This window comes from Neolamprologus multifasciatus, chromosome 15, assembly GCF_963576455.1.
Source record: "Neolamprologus multifasciatus chromosome 15, fNeoMul1.2, whole genome shotgun sequence".
In the NCBI taxonomy this organism is placed as follows: Eukaryota; Metazoa; Chordata; class Actinopteri; order Cichliformes; family Cichlidae; genus Neolamprologus; species Neolamprologus multifasciatus.
Window position 1 is genome coordinate 19,196,281 of NC_140453.1, and position 21,324 is coordinate 19,217,604.

At 38.3% G+C, this 21,324-nt stretch overlaps 2 protein-coding genes across 2 annotated transcripts in view; one reads left to right on the forward strand and one right to left on the reverse strand.

The window, feature by feature from the left end:
* LOC146501934 (exostosin-1) overlaps window positions 1-21,324 on the forward strand; it is a 331,006-nt gene that overhangs the window by 230,835 nt on the left and 78,847 nt on the right. The gene's annotated exons all lie outside the window — the stretch shown is intronic.
* On the reverse strand, window positions 16,312-21,060 carry LOC146501941 (uncharacterized). Its single transcript, XM_085132481.1, has 4 exons — window positions 19,676-21,060; window positions 18,073-18,231; window positions 17,550-17,645; window positions 16,312-17,464 (listed from the first exon to the last, which is right to left on the reverse strand). Exons 1-4 carry the CDS (start codon window positions 20,501-20,503, stop codon window positions 17,144-17,146), a joined length of 1,404 nt encoding a protein of 467 aa, XP_084988607.1. The 5' UTR covers window positions 20,504-21,060; the 3' UTR covers window positions 16,312-17,143.

Here is a 21,324-nt window from a genome sequence, read left to right on the forward strand (position 1 = left end):
TTTAGGACATCGAACATAAATTCTCAGTAAGTTGTGGTTGGCTTAATTCATTATGGAACAGTTAGTATAACCAAGACTGGCAAAAAATAAAAAGCCTATGAGCTCAGTTTCTTTCTTTCTTTCTTTCTTTCTTTCTTTCTTTCTTTCTTTCTTTTAAACTGCTGAAATGAGTCTATGAAAAATCTGTGAAGAATTGACTGAGACTGATGAAGAGATGTTGGACCAAACTCACTATGGGTGATGACAGTAGTATTAGTTAATGTTCTGATGAGATATTTAAAAGTTCAAAATATTGCTAAATCCATATCTTGACTCACCATATCTTAATGATTAACCACCAAGTAAAGTTTTAATCTACAAAGTCGCAACTGACCATGCCCCCCAGTCCAAAAACAAAAAAGAAGAAGAGAAAACCAAAAGAACCAAGAACAACTTTCTTTTTCAACCATTACATTTTTGTCTTTTAGAAACATAGTTTAGAATGTATTACCTGCATTGGCAAACATTTCTTTGCCATAAGTGTGCAATTTATAGCTCTGCCACTTTGCCAGAAGAGCTCATTGGGTAATTTACACATCTCTAAATTACTGCTAATTTTACTTGGTATTTGTGAGCTCAGCATGCTGTAGAACTAGTCAGGCACTTTTCTTCTCTGTTTGGGTATCATGGCCTGCTTCATTAAACACAGTGAGACTCAGGGAAATTTGCTGTTTTTTTATGTGGTTGAATCTGCCCAGGCTTGCTAAGCTAGCTATAATGGAGCAAATATGGATCTTCTCTCTCAGAGCTGATTTTTCTAATGGTACTCTTTGAGTGTCTGTCTTATTTTCCTTCTCTCCAAGATGCTTTATTAACACAAAATAAAGCAACTTTTTATGGAAAACTATATAACACAACTTTTCCATATATCCCTCCCCCCCCCCCCCCCCCCCCGACATACACACACTAGTATTAAGTGGGGAAATGTATGCAGTGGCCATTAAATCTGTCACATTTGATTTTTTTTTTCAAGAAGTCAATAAAAATTCAACCATATTCTGTTTATAGTTTGTAATCAGCATATGTTTGCCATTTGTGTTCTTGCTTCCTGCCATCACACCTTTTTATGTTAGAGTCACACTAAGGAAAATCTTGGAATCTTGATGCCTTTGAAATGGTTCTTCAAAGATGGGGGCCATGTCTGTGACCATTTGCAGTTGCAGTTAAAGCAACGTTAACACTAAAAACAGTCATAAAACCAGGATAAGAAGTAATCATTCTATCACATTGTTATCAGTGTGATTAAATCATCAAGTTGGTTGATTACATGCAATGAGTTTATGATAATATGGTGATAATAAGTCGTAAATCACAAATCTGTTGTTGGTTGCATGCATTTTCAGAAATTCCCTTTCAGAATCCAGTCAGAACCTCACAGATTAGGGATGTTAGGTCGCCATCTATCAGTTAATGACACACAGCAGCATTGCTTTTATATGGGAATATAGCCAGCATATAATTAGTTGGAAACAAGTTGGGGTGGTTCCCTTACTGCAAAGACACGTGTCTGCTCCTCAATGCACAATTGGGCGCACAGTGGAAATGGTGGAGGAGGAGGAGTCCTCATAGTGATTTTAGTTTTCTTTCAGCTCTTGGTTCCAAATGATCTGGATTAGCAAGTCCACTGCTGTTCAAATTTGAAAAGGGCAGATTTGACAGAAATGACAAGCTGTAGTGACACTGAATAGGCTGAGCACGCTTATATGATGTCATGGCACATAAAGTTAATTGAGTACATCTCTGTGATGTACAAAGTGAAATTGTGCTGGAGTTCCAAATAAAACAGCAGTACTTTAATATTTTCTTACTCGTAACATGTTGTATTGACCTATATAAGAGTGAGGATTAATAAAGCAAAACAAAATACTGGCAGGCAGTATTGTTAGCATGTGAAATGGGTACTCAGAGTAGTGTGTGCAGAGAGCTCACACACAAAAACAAGCACAGGCACATCAACACACACTCTAGCCTGAGGAGACAGCTTGCAAACAGCATGATTTAGGAGGTAGGCGACTGGCAAACAGTAGAGTTTAGGAGAAAGGGAAAAGGAAAAAAACAGACAGGAAGGATGAAAGGGAATGGGGGACAGAGAACAAGACTACTGGCTCCATCAATTACCCTCTTAAATGAACAAAGAACAGCAACAGGACACAGGCTAATTTTAATCAGTGGAGACATGTGGATTCAGAGGAGGGCAGCAAATTAACACTTGGAGCAATTAATCTGGTTCTGTGCGCACTTCTTATCCCGAAGATAAAGGAAAAAGAATGAAGGTTCATTCTCCATTCAATCGTGCCAACACAATTGATCTTTACTTGTTTAAGGGCTCGTCCGAGATGTTAGCGCAATTGTTAAGGGCACATTAATTATTTTTTTCTTTTGATGTTTGCAGCAACTAAAGATATGTAAAGCTAGCTATCTAGCAAAGGCAGAGTTAATGTTTCAATTGATGGCATGCAGACAGAAACAAAGACATGAACCAAACCATTTGATGCAAAACTGAAACTCATTCTAGAATTACTGTTAAGATAAAACAGGAATTAAACACTGTCACAGGAAATAAAGCGTACAATCCACAAATAAAATCAAAACAGGCACCCAGAAAGTTACCAAACACTGAAATAAAAACCAATAAACTTCAACAGAAGCCCAAACTCATTTATAATCACTTAGAAATCAAACCCCCAAGACAACAAAAACTCTGGCAACAACCGATATTTTTATATTTATATACTGTATGTAAATAAATAAATAAATGTTATCGTGAAGCACTATGTTATTTCCTAGTGTCCTCAGGGTCATTTTGACCTGCTATGAACTTGAGCAGCGATATTATAAAAAGCAGGAATAGAACTCTCAGGATCCACACATCAGGCACACATCTGCCACCCTCATCTACAGGCTGCATGCTCTGGTCGCACCATTAAACGATGCAAATAGAAGCAAACAGAACAAAAATATACTCATTTCTCTTTTTGTATTGTTGTACCTTGGTTAATTTCAGTAAAAGCAAATGTTTTGAGTTCTTTTTAGACTTTTTTGCAGGCTTGAGTGTAAAGCTGGAAAGTTGGAACAAAGGGTGAAAATTTCTGTTTACCTCAAATTCTATTCTCTATAAAATGAAGGACTTTAATCCCAAATAAAAATGCTGCAAACTAGGGAACAACGTGTATTGCCCAACTGCATCTGGTCAGCAAATAGTTGGCCAGTGTTTGCAGACAGGTCAGTGTTTTCCATTAACACAGTTCTTTATCAGCCAAAGGAATCATCTGGCCGCTGTCAGCAGCAGTTTTGCACTTTAAGTTAATTTCATGGTTTTTAGTTACAATAAATATGTTAAAATACTTTACAATCTGATTTATTAAAAATAATGTGTACTGTTTCCAGGGTGAAACTAATGTTCAGTGTGTTGTTTAGGGTTGACGATACTTTTAGTTACACGCCACCCTCGGTAGAGGACACCATGCCTTCCTTTCTCAGTCGGTGGTAGAGATTTGTAGATGTATGCAGCAAAGTTTTCCAGCTGTGAGGAAAGAGTGTGCACTACAAGATTTGTTTTCATTAACCCCTTCAAGTTAATGAGGCCAATGAGGTATGCAATTTGTATTTTATATATTGGTAGAAAAATGAGATGTTTATTTGTGGCAGAACTGTTGAGTTTATGTTAGTTAGTTTATGTTAGTTTATGTTATGTTAATTCATGTAATAAGTCAACATTTTGTAAAGGTCAAATTGTGTTTATGTTGTTGAATAATATACTTTATTGTTTATTCTCTATACCAGGGGTCAGCAACCTTTAAGACCCAAAGAGCCATTTGGACCTGGTTTCCACGCAAAAGAAAACACTGGGAGCCGCAAATACTTTTTGACATTTAAAATGAAGATAACACTGTATATATTGTTTTTTACCTTTATGGTTTGTGTGAACAACTAAGGTGTGTTGCTTATGAAATCCATGAAGTGCTACAGAGAAAATTACATTTTATTTATGTAATGAACACATTTTGAACTCTTAAAGAAATATAACAAAAGGAAAAACACCCAGCTGAACTAAAATGATCCATGTAGCAAACAAAAACTGTTGTGAGACGCTACCCTTATATCTCCTTTGGGCTTTTGGAGCCTTGACCTGGCTTTTAAAAAATAACTGGAAAAAAAGCACTATGCTGCTAAAAGATGAAAAATAGATATTTGCAAAATTCTGCCTAAATATGTATTTTACCTGGTTAATGTTTGTGGCGGGGCGTGGTCTGCAGCGCCACTGCAGGGGAGGCGGACGCACCTGAGCGGCACCTACAACCACGCCTCGCCGCCTTTACGTCTGTGCTCGCTCTGCTGTTGTGTTGGCATGTGTCGGGCTGTGAGCTGAAAAGCTACAGCCGGCTGTATGCGTACAGCAACCGTGTGTGAAAAGTGGTCAATAAAGAGATGCTGAAAAGCATGTTCATGGAAACATCGTCGGGTCTGCCGTGATATGTTTACAATGGGACTTCTGCTCCTGAACCTCTGCGCACAGCGTCTGCAAATCGGGGCTGTACGAAGTCACTTTCATCTTTACGCAGGACTGTAAGCTGTCATCTGTGAGGCGTGAGCGGTGTTTGTTTTTAACATAGTTCACGGTGGAGAACAGCTGCTGACATAATGTGGATCCGAACATCCATAACTGGCCTACCTGGGGTTGAAAGTCTCGATAAATGCACGGCGTTTCAGCGGGTACACCGGCTTCCGTGAGTGTGACGCCTATTTTGAGCGATGAAAAAATAATAAAATATAATTTTATTTTTATATTTCAATATCACAATAATCTTCCAATTTAGAACTACAAGTTAAAAAAGAACTAACATAAATAAAATACACTTTAGCTAAATACTTCTAATTTATTTTCCCAAACCACGCGGAGCCGCACTATAAGGACTAAAGAGCTGCATGCAGCTCCGGAGCCGCAGGTTGCCGACCCCTGCGCTATGAGAACAACTTACTGTGAAAATTGATTATTTTATGTCATTCTCACAGCATCATTGGTGGCACCTGTGTCCAATACATACCAGTAAAAATCAAGAATGCCTTGTGTCCATTTTTCAACTTGGAGGGAGTTACAAATCACAAGGAGGTTTTGGGTGTTGCGCCATATTTACCTCTTGGCAACCAGTTTCACATCCAGAAACCTACAGCAACTACTGGTCAGCTGCTTGAGGAATACACATCTTTTTCCTGAGAGAGAGAGAGAGAGAGAGAGAGAGAGAAAACCCCAAAAATATGTTCACAGAGAACCAATACAAAAGGGACTAGCATGACAAATACATAGAGTAAGTGGTCAGACAAAAGAGTGAAAATGCTACTTTTTGAAAAAAGCTTACAAGCAGATGAAGAAGAATAAATGAAGTGCCAGTGTATTCTCAGATGACTTTTTGAAAACCCATTTTTCTCTATGCTTGTTAAGAAATGAATGAATAAGAACCATGGCAACAACAGCATATTCAGGCGTGTAATCACTGTTGTTCCTTGCTGTAATGAATTAGACCAGCAGGAGTTCAGCAACAAAATAAAATAGAGAATATGTGGGGGGTCTCGGTTTTCCCTTGTGGTATTCAGCGCACATCTAGCAATTAGTGGGAAAAATGTAGCTTTTTAAGATGATAAAAATTAAACCGGGTTGTGAACAAAACACAGCAATGTTAATACTGATTAATCACAACTGAGCAAAATTAACTAAAATACGAAAAGAAGCTACACACAGTCTTTCTTGTGCAGAGCACAGTGTCACAATCATATGCACCCTACCACTCCGTTAAAACTACATAGCCACAGGCCTTTCCATTAGCACTTTTTTTCTTGAAAAGAAATGAGAAAAAAGGATGGAGAGAAGGAAGAAGTATGGCTTTTTCTCTTTTTAATGTTTGAGAAAAGGCGAGAGGGAGAGTGATTGAGAGAACCACCTTCAATTATGTATACCCCAACAACTTCAATTAAGCATGTGAGCAGGAAAATCAATATGGGAACTGATGACGACCCAACCTTTTCATTCCTGTGTAATACAGCATACACACCAACGAACACACACACACACACCAACGAGATTCCTTGTGGGGCGTTCGATCACACGCCTTGGGTTCCACCATCTCTGCTCCCTATTCACTGATAATGAGTAATGATTGTCATGATTGCTAGAATATTAACAGTGAATAGGGGAAAAATATGGAGTGTTGTTGCTTGCAGGTGCCAATATTGTGTCACTTCATGACTGTTTGAAAGGGCCAATAAAGAGTGTTCAGAACAGATCTTTCTGAATTCACAATGGAACCAACACTATGAATTTGAGACCATTTGTTATTTTGTTTTCATTTATTTATGCTGATAATCCAGATGAAAACCACTAAAACAAAAAAGTATTTTTTTAAAGTTTCATTGCGAAGTTAATACGTGTCCGTTGAATAATCACATTTAGTGGTGCTTCTAGTCAGGGTGAAATGTACATTCCTGATATTTTATATGTTGAGATCAACTCATTAAATTTTGATTCAAATTTCAGCTGAAACATTACAAATAGTTCTCACATATCTGACCATTAAAAGAAGAGCCTGAGTTTTACAATGGAGGCTGTGTTAGCTAGCAGTTCGTGTGGATGTAGACACTGACCAGAAGCCAGTGTGAAAGGACGTTAAGGACTTTTCACTCCTGTAATTTGTTTTACTGTATTCCAAATTACTTGATGACTTTGTAAACTTGTAGGTCTTTCCTGTGGTTGGGTTTCTTTTCACACAGAGAAAACTCCAAGCAAACCAAATAGTGTCACTATAAACCACATGAGAACATTTAGTCCACTTATTGGCCAGACTGGTCTGGTGTAGGAGAAGCAAAGATAAGTACAGGAAAAAGGTACTGTGTCCTGAACTACTAGAGAAGAATATGGGCAATTTACATTCATTTTACAGCTAGTGAATGAATCTTGTGTATACTCTATGGTACTCTGTCACATCCCACAATGCAATGTATGCCTGGCTATGGGAAGGTGTTTACGTCAAACTTAACACTGCAGGTCTTAATGCTCAATTCCGATTTTTTGATCAAATCCGATTTTTTTGTCTGCTCATTCACACTACAAATAAAATGTGACAGCAAACGCGCTCTGGTGTGAACCCTCAAAGCGGCCCGCATGCGCAAAAGAAGATGTCTCACACAACTGTTTACACTCTGTTTAGACCCAGACCAAACAGTATTGTTTGACTTATGGTCCTTGATATAAAGACTTGTTTCGGACTTCACGTTTCTCAATTTTGCTGTAATTTATAAAGTTATTTTGTTATTTACATATGGCCTAATAATTATCCTTATTCCTGTTTTAGAGAGGAGCGGAGCTTCAAAGGATAGTTGCAGATTTCTGTCAGAATCTACAGATTATACAGTACAAATCAAATGTTCACTTTTCTCCAACGTTGTCTTCCCAACAGTTTCACTGGATGGCCAGGAAGCGTTTACGATGTCGTCTCGGGTGCTTCTCCGGTGCTGATAATTGGCATCTGTCTTGTGTCAGTGACGTAAAAGATGGATTTAATGCGACATGACCGTTCAAACAGCAGTCGCTTTCTTAAACATCAGATATGTATCGGATTCAGTACCACATACGAAAGTGACCCAGGTCGGATTTGAAAATATCGGATTTGTGCCGTTCACACTGTCATGCCATGATCGGATATGGGTCGCATAGGGTCAAAAAAAAAAATCGGATTTGATGCGCTTTCGCCTGCAGTGTGAACGTAGCCTTAGAGTGTACACCTATCAAGATCACAACACATTCCCACCTTAAACAAACTACCCTGAAGTCAACATGGGCTGAGAACATTTCCTCCAAGGGCTCTTTGTGTGGTTGTTTTGGTCCACACCTGAGTGCAATTATGGTGTTCACATTTGCACAAATGAACCACCCTAAGGGTTAAAATAAAACAGCGTTCAATTTAATTGTGTTAAACAGTGCAACCAATACAACAGCCAAAACACCCTAAATCTGTAGTCTTTGTTATGGCTACCAGAGGCTAAACTACTGAGACTGTAAAAATAAGTCTGACTGTGTTACAATCCATTGCTTTCCTCCTGTCATAATTAGTATGGCTCCTAGAGAAGGCTTTGTACTCTGCAGAAATGATTAATGCTTTCACAGAAAACCAGGAGACAGACAGATGACCTCTGACTAGCCCTAGTCCATACATCACCAAGCAACTGGCTGGATGATTAACATGCTGTGACAGGTTTTTGGCAACACCTTGATTTTGGTGTCCTCAAAAACCAGCTGTCCACTGCTGTTGAGGTATGGACATCTCCAGAGCAGTCCTGCAATTCTGTGAGAGACAAAAGAAAGACAGAGTTGATGAAAAATACAGTAACATGCTGTGTGGGCCACCTCTTATCAAAGTCATCATCGGTATCCCTGCATGAAATTTCATATTAGTGTGTGTTTGTGCGTTTAACCGTGCGTTCGCATTAGCTACCTTTGTAGTGTTGAATAATTCAACACCAGGAAGAAGACGCTGCATCTCTGATTTCCTGCCTGATGTTGTTTAATGCCTGTCGCTATCTCTGGAACCACGGAGGACTAGGAGAGAGGAGGGGGAGGAGATGGAGGATGACTTTGACTCGCCTGTTCTCCATTTTCACCGCTCTTCTTTTCTGGAACGACAGAGATAGAGAGGGACTTAGAGCCGGAGTGGGTGAGAGTTAAGTGGCATGTATTCACAATTATTGATTTCTAGCTGCCCGCACTGAGGATAACCTCACAAGTTCATTTTCTTTCATGTGTGAGTGTGAATAGTGTGTGTTTGCGGTCATCAGTGAATATCCCCATGTGTAGAATGGAGCCTGCCATGTGGAATAAAACTCGAGGTTTGTGGTTTAAACCACATGATACAGTTCACCTGATGGATAATAAGAAAAGAAAACTGGAGAAGGAGTTGGTGACGCTTTGTCTTTCACAGAAATATTTTCTATCAATTTTCCTCCTCTGCTGGAATAGTTTCTACTGCTGCTTATTCTTATACACTTCTTATATACACCGCTACATGTGTAGGAGCCCTGTCTCAAGTGTACAAGAATAAACTTTTCATTTATTCAGTCACTGGATCTAACTGTGAAGCTACTTTTATTTTTTTAAGGTCTATGTAACATGAATATTCTGCTGCAATCAGTTCTCATGTCTTAAACAAAAGAAGAAATAAAAATACATTATCCATGACTATGAATAGGTTTATAATAATCTTCAGAGATACTAATATTTTATAGATCAACACATCACCAGATAGTCAAGAGTAATTTAATTACATTTCTAAATAGAAAATAAAAGCATATAATATAAAAAATAATAGTGAGTGACAGCCCTACAGTACACCAAATGATCCAACTGGGAAATAATTATATTTATTCATTTGGCAGATGATCCAAAGCTTACAAATGAGGCGGAAACAAATGCTCAAATCCATCATGTTTATTTTACTGGCAAAGAGATTTATTTGAGATTTTTCTAATTACGGATGATTTGTTTTTATCTTTTTGCTTGTGGCATAGAGGTGTATGATTTTGGTCTTTCTCGTGCCTGTGACTCTGTTTGTGCACATACTTGAGAAATTTAGATGTTGTTGAACCAAATATTAAACTTTTATTTAAAAGGTAGATTTCCTTACCAGATCCAGAAATAGTGTTACATCGTCATTACACTATAATTAGAGGTTTAACAATCCTTCATGTAAACACTGACCACCTTGCTAGTACCAGGTTGGATAACTTTTTCCTTCACAACTTCATAACTTCATGGCAACAATTCATCAAGGTGCTGGAAACCTCCCTCTGAGATTTTGATCCATCCACATTCACAAGATACACTTGCTGCAGGTTTGTCAGCTGCACAGCTGTCATTCAAATCTTTGAGAAAATAACCCCACACACTATTATAACAGCAGCACCTTGAACCGTTGACACAAGGCAGGGTGGAGCTATGCATTCGTGTTTACTCGTTTTTTAACCCTATCACCTAAAAGTTGCGACAGAATTCAAGGCCCATCACACCAGACAACATTTTTCTAGGCTTCTATTGTCCGATTTTGGTGAGCCTGAGTTTCCTGTTCTTAACCAACAAGAGTGGCACCCAGTGTGGTCTTTTGTTGCTGTAGTCCATCAAGTCCATTCACCCAGAGAAGTGCCACTCCGTGGATTTTTTTTCCTCTTTTCTTGGCCATTCTCTGTAAAATGTGGCAATGATTGTGTGGAAAAATCCCAGTAGATCAGCAGTTTCTGAAATACTCAGACCAGCCTGTCTGGTATAAACCATGCAATATTCGAAGTGATGATGATGATGCTCAGCTTGACCTTCAACAGTTCAACTTGACCATGTATATTTATCCCAAAATGGGCTGGATTGCTGCCATGTAATTGGCTGATATATGTATTCATGTTTGAGACCAGTTGAATATTTGTACCAAATACAAGTAACAAAAGTACCCAGTATTATTCATCTGTATATGCTAAAAAAGGAATAGCAAGACATATAACCCTACCTCTCCTTCCTGTCTAATAGATAGCAATATTCAACTTACTTTCAGTGGCCCATATACATATACAGTCAGTGAATGTAGATGTGTAGTCGGTCATATGGCCCATGTGTTGTAAACCAATAATAAAACATCATCTTTATCTAAAGACTTCTTATTCTTTCTATATGCACTTTTAAGTGGATACACATGCAACTGATGCTTTAACTGCATGTAACATGACTTTTGTATAAATAAAAGGGAAATATTGCAAAATATCAACATATGTCCTTTTTAATAACAAAACCTCATTACCCTTAAGGAACACATTCCAAGTGAAAACCTTAAGGTTAAGAAGTTAAAATTCCCTTTTTCTGCTTTTTTCCCCCTTATTATTATTTTAATCTATAAATGGCTATTCAAGCTCAAGGCTGTCTGTTCATACAAACCACTTACTGTCAACAAATGTCACAAAAATGCTGAAAGTATTACAGCACTTTAGAAACTTAAAATACAGCAGAACAAAAGATACATTTTTTTGAAGAACTACACAGACATTCTGATTTAATGTGACATTTTAAAGAGAAGAAAAGAAAAGAAAAACACTGCACATGAAACAGAAAATACAGAATGAGATGATGGGTTTGGTGTTTTACCACGCTCACTTTGGCATACACACACACATCTATCTTCATACTGCCCCACTGAATGGTGTAGGGGAACAGGGAGGGTGTTAATGGTGTCTCACAGCGCACACACATCCACACACCACTTCAGCGTATGTGCTACTCTCAGAGAGGCATTACTCATAAGAAGCCAGAGGAAGAAAGGAAGGAAAGGAGAAAGGAACAAAAACAATATAAAAACATGTTCAAGTGCATACCTTATTAAACTGACAGTATTACAAGCAATATTGACAAATAAACCAAGACAGAAGGGCGTCTACCACAAGGGTGCAAATGCCAGTGAAGTAGGTCCCTGGTTCAACATCCAATTGGACTGATCATTTGCTGGATTTCCTTATCTCCTTATCACATTTCACAATTAAAATTTAAAGGTCAAATAGCAATAATAACAAGCTACTTCAGTTATGTAGTACCAGCAATTTTATCATTTTCTTAAACATGGAGATGTTTGCTAATGTGCCCATTTTCTGAAGCAGTTTGTTCCATCCAGCTAATGCTCTGAAAATTACGGATTTACTGAAAGAAAGAGTCTTTGGGCAAAGAATTCCTATAATATTGCCATTGCTTTTCTCCATCCTTCTGACAACACACATGGCCTCAAACAACACCTGCTGATAACACACAGAGTAACAGTCTACCTCTGTGATTTGGAAATGTCAGACTATCACCTACTGCTCTGTGCTTGGAAAACAACTAAATAAAGATGCACCGTTTGCAGCTTTTTATTTCTTTGATTTGAAGTGATTTTTTTTGTTTGTGCCGCTGTGCGAGCTAGAGGACTCTGAAAGGTCACAGTTGATTGGTTAACAGCAGAAAGCTTTTACCTGTTTTGTGCAGGAATGCTTGCCCAACAACAACATCCCTTGTTCCATCCACTTGAATGAGACTGGATACCACTAAATTCCTTTTAGATGTACTCAAGGCCAAATAGTCTCTTGTTACTGTGGCACACTGTCGGCTGCTGTGGTGAATTAAAATAAAAACTATCAAACTGAAGCCAATGAAAATAGCGAGAAGAAAAAAAAGAGAGTTGGCTGTGAGCAACAGTTGTTGGATGAAGGCTGTTGTAAAACTTTACAATAAATAGTAAATATGTACTCAAAATAAGGCTGTCTTTAAAAATGATAACATTTTTTTTAAATACCTTAATGAGAAATTCATTATTGTACCTTCACTCTTGCATACTTTAGATATTTAGCTAAATTATTTGTGCATAATTGCAGTACTTAAACTTTTTTCTTTGTGAACCACAAAACTTTAAGTCTGTTACATTCCAAAGCCTAAAGAAGTAATCGCAGAACTGTTTTTGTTTTTAATTGTGATAATATTTATGTGATTTGTGTGATCAGCTCAGCTCAGAGATCAGCATTTCCATTAGTTAGAGTCAACAGAAACATATATAAAATACACACTATACACACTATGAAGAATAAATCCAATATGAATAAATCCAACATGCACTTGTGGTACTTTTCTTAGTAAGAAATGGTATAATCTAGCATATTGCTTTTTAAAGGTACCAGGCTTGTAATGCTGTAAGTTAGTAGTGCATGAGTTAATCTTTAACATAGTGTGTCAGTCCTTTTTCACTTCTACAATGTCTCTTTCACATGAAGCCCTGGACCTTTTAGTTTAGACTGCTCAAAAGATAATGACTTTTTTAATTTGGACTAATTTACAAGGCTATGATTTGGAAACTCACTGCCCTTTCACACCAATGCAAATCATAAAGCAGCAGCAAGACCCTAGCACAGAACAAAGCAGGCATCACTGACAATAGACATATCACTGGTTAGGTAAGGCCTCACTCTAAACCCCCCTGGCTAGAGGGAAAAATGTGTATTGCATGACCAGGTGGGAAGGGGTTGCTGGAAATTGCGAGCAGTCAAACACCACTATCAAACTCTCCTGGCAGACTAGTAGCAATAAAAGTCATGTGTGCAAAAATGAGCTGAGATTGACAGCTTTGGACACGCTAATCTACACTTAAATAGCACATATAGGCTATATGTGATAATGCTTTTGAATGTGTAGAAATGTATCAGGTGATTTATGTTGGCATTGCTCTGTGGCTAAGCTGGCCTGTCTGAACTGATACTAAGTACCATTTAAAACCTTTTGAAATGTTATGCAAACATAAGTACAATTTTACATATTGTTGGTTTTGTATTATACAGAATGAGAATACCATTATGGCTTATGGTGAGGCAGGCTCTTCTCAGTTACATTTATTTGGTCTTATCCAAGTTAGACTTTAAATTTAGGGCAAAGAGAATATTGGTGGCAGACAGATACTCAGCATTGGCAGGTGCTCAGGTGAGGTAATACATTTAGCATCTAACTTGCAATAATGACAAAAGTGTTTAAGATTTGATTCTTCAAACTGTATAGATACATTTCCTCTGTATGTGTACATTGTAGCTCTGCCTGCATATATGTGTGTGGCATCATGTATTAGTAAGTGTGCATTAATATTCTGTGCCAGGCCAGTCTGCAACATTAAGCTTTAATACCAGCCCAGAGACCTGTGTTTCAGCTCAGTGAGAGAAGGGAACAGTGATGTTTACGTACACACTTACACACATACACACATACACACAGTGATAAATATGGAAATTTCTCTCTGTTTCAAAGACACAGCAATGAACATGCAAATGGTTCTCCATCAAACACGCACACTTGAAGCTAAGGTGTTTCTGTGATGCTGTGCCATCTGTCTTCTGGTATTTTAATGGAACTTGACGGGAATAGACCGCTATACTAACAGTATTTTCCCCTTAAAGTAGTCGTGTTTTAACAAACTTTGATGCACCCCGTCTGGGACTCTTCTGCTCCCCGACCTGTGACTTAGCTGCCCTTCCAGAGATCTCCGGAGCTTCTGTTGTTTGGATGTGAAGGTTAAAAGCAGTCCTTGTGAATAATACACACATTCTGAACCTGTGGGCCCGAAGTGGTTCGCTTGTTTTCAACCTGAGTTTGTTTGTTTGAGTTGTTAGGTAAAGTTTGAATTCCCCTTATCCTCTCTCTTTGCTACTACACTTCTGTGCTTCTTTTGCTATTTGTGGCCTATTTATCATAATGTGAGGTTGTTCTCCTCTGCTGTAAGGAAATTACACTGATTAGCAAGGAAGAAAACAACAGGCAGAACCATGTAAACTTTTGTATAGAGGAGGAAATCAAAATGGTAAATTTTAATGTACAGAGTGGGCCATTTATATCGATACACCGTAATGAAATGGGAATGGTTGGTGATATTAAAGTCCTGTTTGGGGCACATTAGTATATGTGAGGGGGCAAACTCCTCAAGATGGGTGGTGACCATGGTGGCCATTTAGAAGTCGGCCGTCTTGGATACAACTTTTGTTTTTTCAATAGGAAGAGGGCCATGTGACACATCAAACTTACTGGTAATGTCACAAGAAAAACAATGGTGTGCTTGGTTTCAGTGTAACTTTATTCTTTCATGAGTTATTTACTAGTTTCTGACCACTTATAAAATGTGTTCAATGTGCTGCCCATTGTGTTGGATTGTCAATGCAACCCTCTTCTCCCTCTCTTCACACACTGATAGCAACACCGCAGGAGAAATGCCAGCACAGGCATCCAGTATCCGTAGTTTCAGGTGCTGCACATCTCGTATCTTCACACCATAGACAATTGCCTTCAGATGACCCCAAAGATAAAAGTCTAAGGGGGTCAGATCGGGAGACCTTGGGGCCATTCAACTGGCCCACGACGACCAATCCACTTTCCAGGAAACTGTTCATCTAGGCAGTGGCGGTCCTAGCCTGTTTGGCGCCCCGGGCGAACCCCCCCCCCCCCCCCCCCCCCCCCACACACACACAGACAAACGCACACACATAGAACATATTAAGGATTGTACATTAACATAAAACTGTTGTCGAAATTCACCAGAGAAACACACACACACAACACACACATGAAGAGAGGGTAGCCGTTTGCATGATGGCTGTTTGGTAACTGCATACAGTTACCAAACAGCCATCATAATTCGTCATACAATGAGAACAGGACAAATCAACAATTGACAATGACTAATTAATATTAAAATCTGTAACATAATGTATTGTTTGGAGTTTAGTCTGTTACTGTTACTATTTTTACCATTTATTTTTGGAGCAACTGTAACCCACATAATTTTCTTAGTGATTAATAAAGTATTCTGATTCTGATTGTTTCAGGATGACCTGCCATTATCCAATGACACATCTGCTTACCGGTATCTTTTGCTCGTTTCTCCTTCTCTTCTTTTCTATTTTTTCTAAACTGAGCACCTGATGGCTTTGAACTTTTCTTGTCCATCTTCCATTGGTTTTAATTTTGGACTCCAGTATGAACACAAATCCCCCAACTCGAGGCTCACCACAACATAACCTAATAGACCTACACCTTAGTTCACAGATTCAGTTTGTCTAAGGTGTATTTCTGGGATTTCACACAACCGAGGATTCAAATCATGAATACATAATGGGCTTGGATTTACATCATTATGAACCCCTTTCCACGGGTTGTGTGTGAGGCATTAAATTATCAAAATATAAAATATAAATTTTAAATTGTTATTGATCCCTTTACCCCGAGTCCTTAAGTGTATATTTATTTTCTTACTCTTCTTATATTTATTGTTTGTTTACTTGCACTGCTGTAACTGGAGCCTCGTCGTCTCTCTATATACTGGACTGTATGTAGCCGAGATGACAATAAAGTTTACTTTGACTTCAGCAGCGAGCAGGCGCACCGAGGGCTCTCGCGCTCACTTTATAGAATTTCAAAAAAGTCTGTTTTATAATGTCTGCACTGTAAAAAAAAAAAAAACGTTGCGAAAACTTAAAAACTCAAGGCAACCCACTGCATTTATGTTTTTAGGTTCTGATGGATAACTTATAATTTCAAGTTTAGGAGCAAAGTTGCTTCAACTAATGTTTTTGTGTTTACAAAATTAATAATTGTTCTTTTTCTTAACTCATATTTTATTTTTTTGGCAACGTATTTCCTAAAGTTTACACAAGGTATTAGTTTTAGTTTTGACAACGTATTTTGTAAAGTTTACACAAGGTATTAGTTTTAGTTTTGGCAACGTATTTCCTAAAGTTTACACAACATTTTTTTGTTTGTTTTGCCAATCGATTTCCTAAAGTTTAGAAAAAGTATCTTTTATAGTTTCCATGAGGTGCTCCCTGTTGTACCAATGAATGTTTACAGAGTTGACTTTCAAATAACTTTGTGTTCAAACACAACTGCACCACTGACAATGTTGACTTTTGAGATCAGCCATTTTTAACATACTGACAACATTCAGCCACAAATAAAGTCCTTCCAAAAACACAAAAAAGTCAAATTTTTGTAACAAATGTTACTCATTCAACTTAAAGGTGTGGTATTGTCAGGCAGAATATCAAACCTATCTTGATATAGTCACTAACAAACAGATTCAAAACATCAGATGGCAGGATGTGAACAACTTCTATCTGGTTTCCATACAGCAAACAACTTTCAAACAAATTTTTCCACCACTTGTCTTTTAATAGTAATGGTATCAACACAAATTTCAGTATTGCGCCACATTTGTTATAAAACTAGTACAAATGTACCTAAAACCAGATTATAAAAAATGTTTAAAACAGTTCAAGTTAGAATAAACACTTTCAACATTTTTTAAAAACTTGTTATACATGAAATCTGCAGTCAGTCATGCAAGCTACATTAAGTAAAGTTAGAACAGAAGAGATTGATTCAGAACTTTCTGCACCTTACCGTTTTCTTAAAGCCAGAAATTAACCTTTTTCAGAGCAACTTACCACAAAACCCAAAAACTGTAAATCAAAACAAATTGCTGCATTCTGTTTGACACAAGTTGCATTTGAGTTGAACATGTTGTCAAATAGGTTAGACTTTGGTTAAGAGCTTGCTTTTGAAGCTTCTAACCCTCTGGGAACAGGTAGATGTCAACTCCATAAAAATGTGTTGCACAGCTTCAAATGTGTACTTGAGTTCTTTGGGAAACTCCATGTTGAGCCCATAAAGTAGGCCAAACAGGTAGGCAAAGGCAGTGGGAAGGTCTGGCAGATCATCAAGAATAATGTCCTCTTCCAAAACAATGGCAGTGTTGACTACTGTGGACTGCAAGTTGGGTCCCACGTAGTCCTCCAGAACAGTGAGGATGCCCACCGTAACACCTCGGGTTGCCCTCTCAACTGGATCTGTATCCTATGCAAAATAAAAATAAAAAAAAAACAGTACATACAAGTCTCTGAAAACCAAAACTGAAGATTGAGTAGATTTGCATGCTCACCAGACATGTTAAGAAGAGTTTGGTCTCGTCGTCGCAAACAAATATCGGTAACCCTTCCAAACTGATGGTTCGTCGATACTGGACTATGTTTGAGACCTAAAACAAGGAAATCAAATAAGACTCAGTCTCATTTATAAACCTACCATTTTGTTTTTAAAACACAGTAAGTGTTGTTGCTAAAAATACAGCCTTAAGAAATAAGATGTTGAAATGAGTTATTCCAGATAATTGCTCATGGTTTTGTCAGGGTTTTTTTTAAGTAATTTTGATGTGCAACAAATGTAGCACACTTATTACAACATTTATAACAAAGTGCCATGAGTGGAATGAGAATTGAACTGTCTGTCATGACCTGCCATCTGCCAAACACACAGCGCTGCTTGTTAGCTTATAATCCCATTCAGGACACACTTTTTGAAATTTTTTTTACATCAATTTAGTAAATATTTAATAAAGTATCTTTTGTTACAGTGGGAACTTTAGGTTCCTCATAAACCAGACACAAATACATTTTATATATTACCTGTTCATCAAACTTCTGCAACAGGGAATCCATGTCATTGCGGAAAGCAGCTTTTCTAATTCGATACAGCTTAATCAGCCGAAGTGAGTAAGTGTCGAGGGCAGTCATGAAGGTCCCCATGAGATCCTTGGTGGTAATGCGTGAGAATTCCACACAAATCTACAAAGCAACAAAAAAAAAAAAAAATATAGAAGAAAACTTTTAAAAGGTACATTATATAAAAATCACATTGTTTTCAAATTTGGTTAAACAGCTTAATTTCAAAACATTTAGTTAGTCTCGGTTGATCTATTGGTCAGGCCTTGATTGGATTTAGTGGTGGTACAAATTATAACTGACGCATTTAAAAAAAAAAAAAGAAGAAAAATCTGATCGGCAGATTTTACAGTAAGTCTATAGAATACCTAATCAAATGTTGATAAGACAAAATAATGGTTTCAATTGTTACAGGATGCATTGCAGAAAATAAATAAATAAATTGTATTTTAAATTCAATGCAAAAATTTTATTAATTTTATAGTTATGTAAGAATGAAGTAAGAATAACATCCTGTGGTCAAATTTGGATACTTTCATAACATGCAAGTGACTTTCTCAATCCTGTTCTGTGAGTTTCATGGCTGTTGCCTGCTAAGGGTCACCACCAAAAGATTTTAGATGCCCAGTGAAGACAACTCATTGCAGTGACCGTGGTTCAGGGGGTTGGGAAGCTCATCTGTAACCGGAAGGATGCTGGTTCTATCCCCCAGCTCTCTCTGTCCTGGTCGTTGTGTCCTTGGGCAAGACCCTTTACCCTTTACCAGTAAGCCAACGCTTACTGGTGTTGGCCAGAGGGGCCAATGGCGCGATATGGCAGCGTCGCTTCTGTCAGTCTGCCCCAGGGCAGCTGTGGCTACAACTGTGGTTTCCCTGCACCGATGTGTTAATGTGAGTGTGAGTGAGTAGTGGAATTGTAAAGCGCTTTGGGTGCCTAGAGAAGAGGAAAATAAAAGCAATCCGTTATTATACACAGTAAGTTGACAAGTAAATAGATTTCACTTGAGTTGTTGGTAATACCAAAATTAGCTTCATATTTTTAGAGCCAACTATTTTTTTATATTTTACCATTAGCATTGTTAGCTCAACGGTAGCCTTCAACCTTTTCTACAAGATATTGGAGTGATACAAACAGATGCTTCTCAAGGGCACAAGAAATGGAGCTCACGTTCATTTACTCACCCAGACAAGTTTCAAGGCATTTGGAGTTGTTCAGAAGAAATTTTAAAGGTCCTATATCATGTAAAAATCAACTTTTTGGAGCTTTTAAACACATTTTAAAGTGGTTTCCTTAAATTAAAAACCCTCCAGAGTGGTTTTTGGCTTAATTCAGGCATTTCTTAGTTGTCTCAGTGAATCCTTTCCCCATAACCGTGGCTCAGCTCTCTCCTGCAAAACGACTGACTCGTAACATTGGGATTAAAATTTCTTTCTAACAACTCCAAATGCCTTGAAATTTGTCTGGGTGAATAAATCAACGTTTTCCATTCTAGAAATAAGACCACACTGAAAAAAAACAAACAAAAAAAACGGAAGTTTTCCTTTAAATATTTAAGAGATTATCTTACCTGTTCTTTCAAGAAGAGAGCTGGCCATCTGAGCTGCATTTCCTTGACCAAGGGCTGCATCTCCACAACTTCTTTCCTCCTGAGAGAGAATGTGATGTCCATCTTTTGGGTGATGAGTGCCATGTTCTTATCCCTCTTCTTCATTTCATCTTCCAAAATGCATCTTTCATTTTCAAGAGACTCATCATTGCAGTTTTCTGGGACATCAGGGATAAAGTTGACTTCACTTCGCTTTGGTTTCTTTAAGGAAAATCTATTTGAGCCACTGTCATCTTCTTCCCCTTTTCTTTTTCGATTGACTGCAACTTCACTACATCCAGCTTGACTTAGCTTGGAACGGTAGTTGCCAAGCTTGAACTTAATGCTTGTTGCCCAACCATCATATCCTGTGCCACTGCCAGGCTCTTTGAGGCAGGGATGTTTGGAAACTAGCTCCTGTGCAACAGATGTTATTTCATTCTTGTCAGGGTAGGCTTTGATTGCAAACATTTCTTGTGCCAGCTTGTCTAGAATTTCCATCTTGATGTCTCTTGTTACACTTAAATTTGCCCCTGCTTTCTCATATACCTCATTGCCCTTGCGAAGTTTTAACGCTACATCATAGGAAAAGGTTGGGATAGGAAATGGATTTGGCCACTGTGAAGTGCTACGCATGTAGGTCTGGGTGGATGAGGATGGGCTGAAAGAAGATGCTGAACTCACACTGGCTGTATCAATAGATGAGATAGCGCTATGATCAGATGGAGTCTGTGGTGGCGAGGCTGATGCATTTTCCTCCCAAATGAGGTGCAACACTGCCCGTCCAGCAGGTAGCTCATTAATATCCATCAGGTTGCAAAGTGCGTTCCCAAAATCTGGGTCTTCATATTGTATTGCAAAGTCACCTTCAAGTCCAAGCTTTGCTTGTAGTTCATCTTGAAGCTGCTTCACAGATTCTGGAACAGTGGACAGTTGGATTTTTCTGATAAGTTTTGGACTGACGTGGACTCGCAGTAACAGTGCCTGTGAAGACAAACCAAAAAAAAAGGGCGCAAGTCTAAATAATTAACGAATTCAAAGTAATCAACTGAAAACTATTTAAGAATAATACATACTAGGGCTGGGCGATATATCGAGTTTTTTAAAAATATCGATATATTTTTATATGAGATATAAGATGTGACAATATCTTTTATATCGATATAGTCTATGTTACGTTATAATTATAGTTGTGGAGCCACAAGTTTGCCTCTCTTTTGTCCACTTTTGTCTTTACGCAACGGTACTCAGCCTCGCCTCTCCTTCACTGAACACAACTCCCCCTCCCTCCCCCATTGCTTCACCTGCAGGCAGCGACAAGATGGACACGGCAAATCTCCGTTAACGAGGTACTGCGCATCGCCCCGTGCGTGCCGTGGGGCTGGACGGCGTCATCGTGTTAACGAGCTAACCACGCTAACGAGCTAACCACGCTAACACCATGTACAGCCTAAAATCCTTTCATTCTCTCAAAAATTGACAGCGCGCCTTATGTATGAATTCTGGTTGTGCTTGATGGCCGCGAACCGATTTTATGTGGTACACGGCGCTCAGCAATCTGTCAAAAAATGTTTTAGTACGACTTTGGTAAGTTACGGAGCTGCACCGGCTTGATGGATTGTCGGAGCATT

What these genes read in the sequence shown, in the direction of transcription:
- LOC146501941 (XM_085132481.1), bottom strand. Translation starts at nt 20,503, where the DNA reads ATGGATATTAATGAGCTACCTGCTGGACGGGCAGTGTTGCACCTCATT. An exon ending in CTCTCTTCTTGAAAGAACAG is followed by an intron (nt 18,232 to 19,675) that starts GTAAGATAATCT and finishes GTTGCTTTGTAG; the next exon opens with ATTTGTGTGGAATTCTCACG. An exon ending in TGCAGAAGTTTGATGAACAG is followed by an intron (nt 17,646 to 18,072) that starts GTAATATATAAA and finishes TCCTTGTTTTAG; the next exon opens with GTCTCAAACATAGTCCAGTA.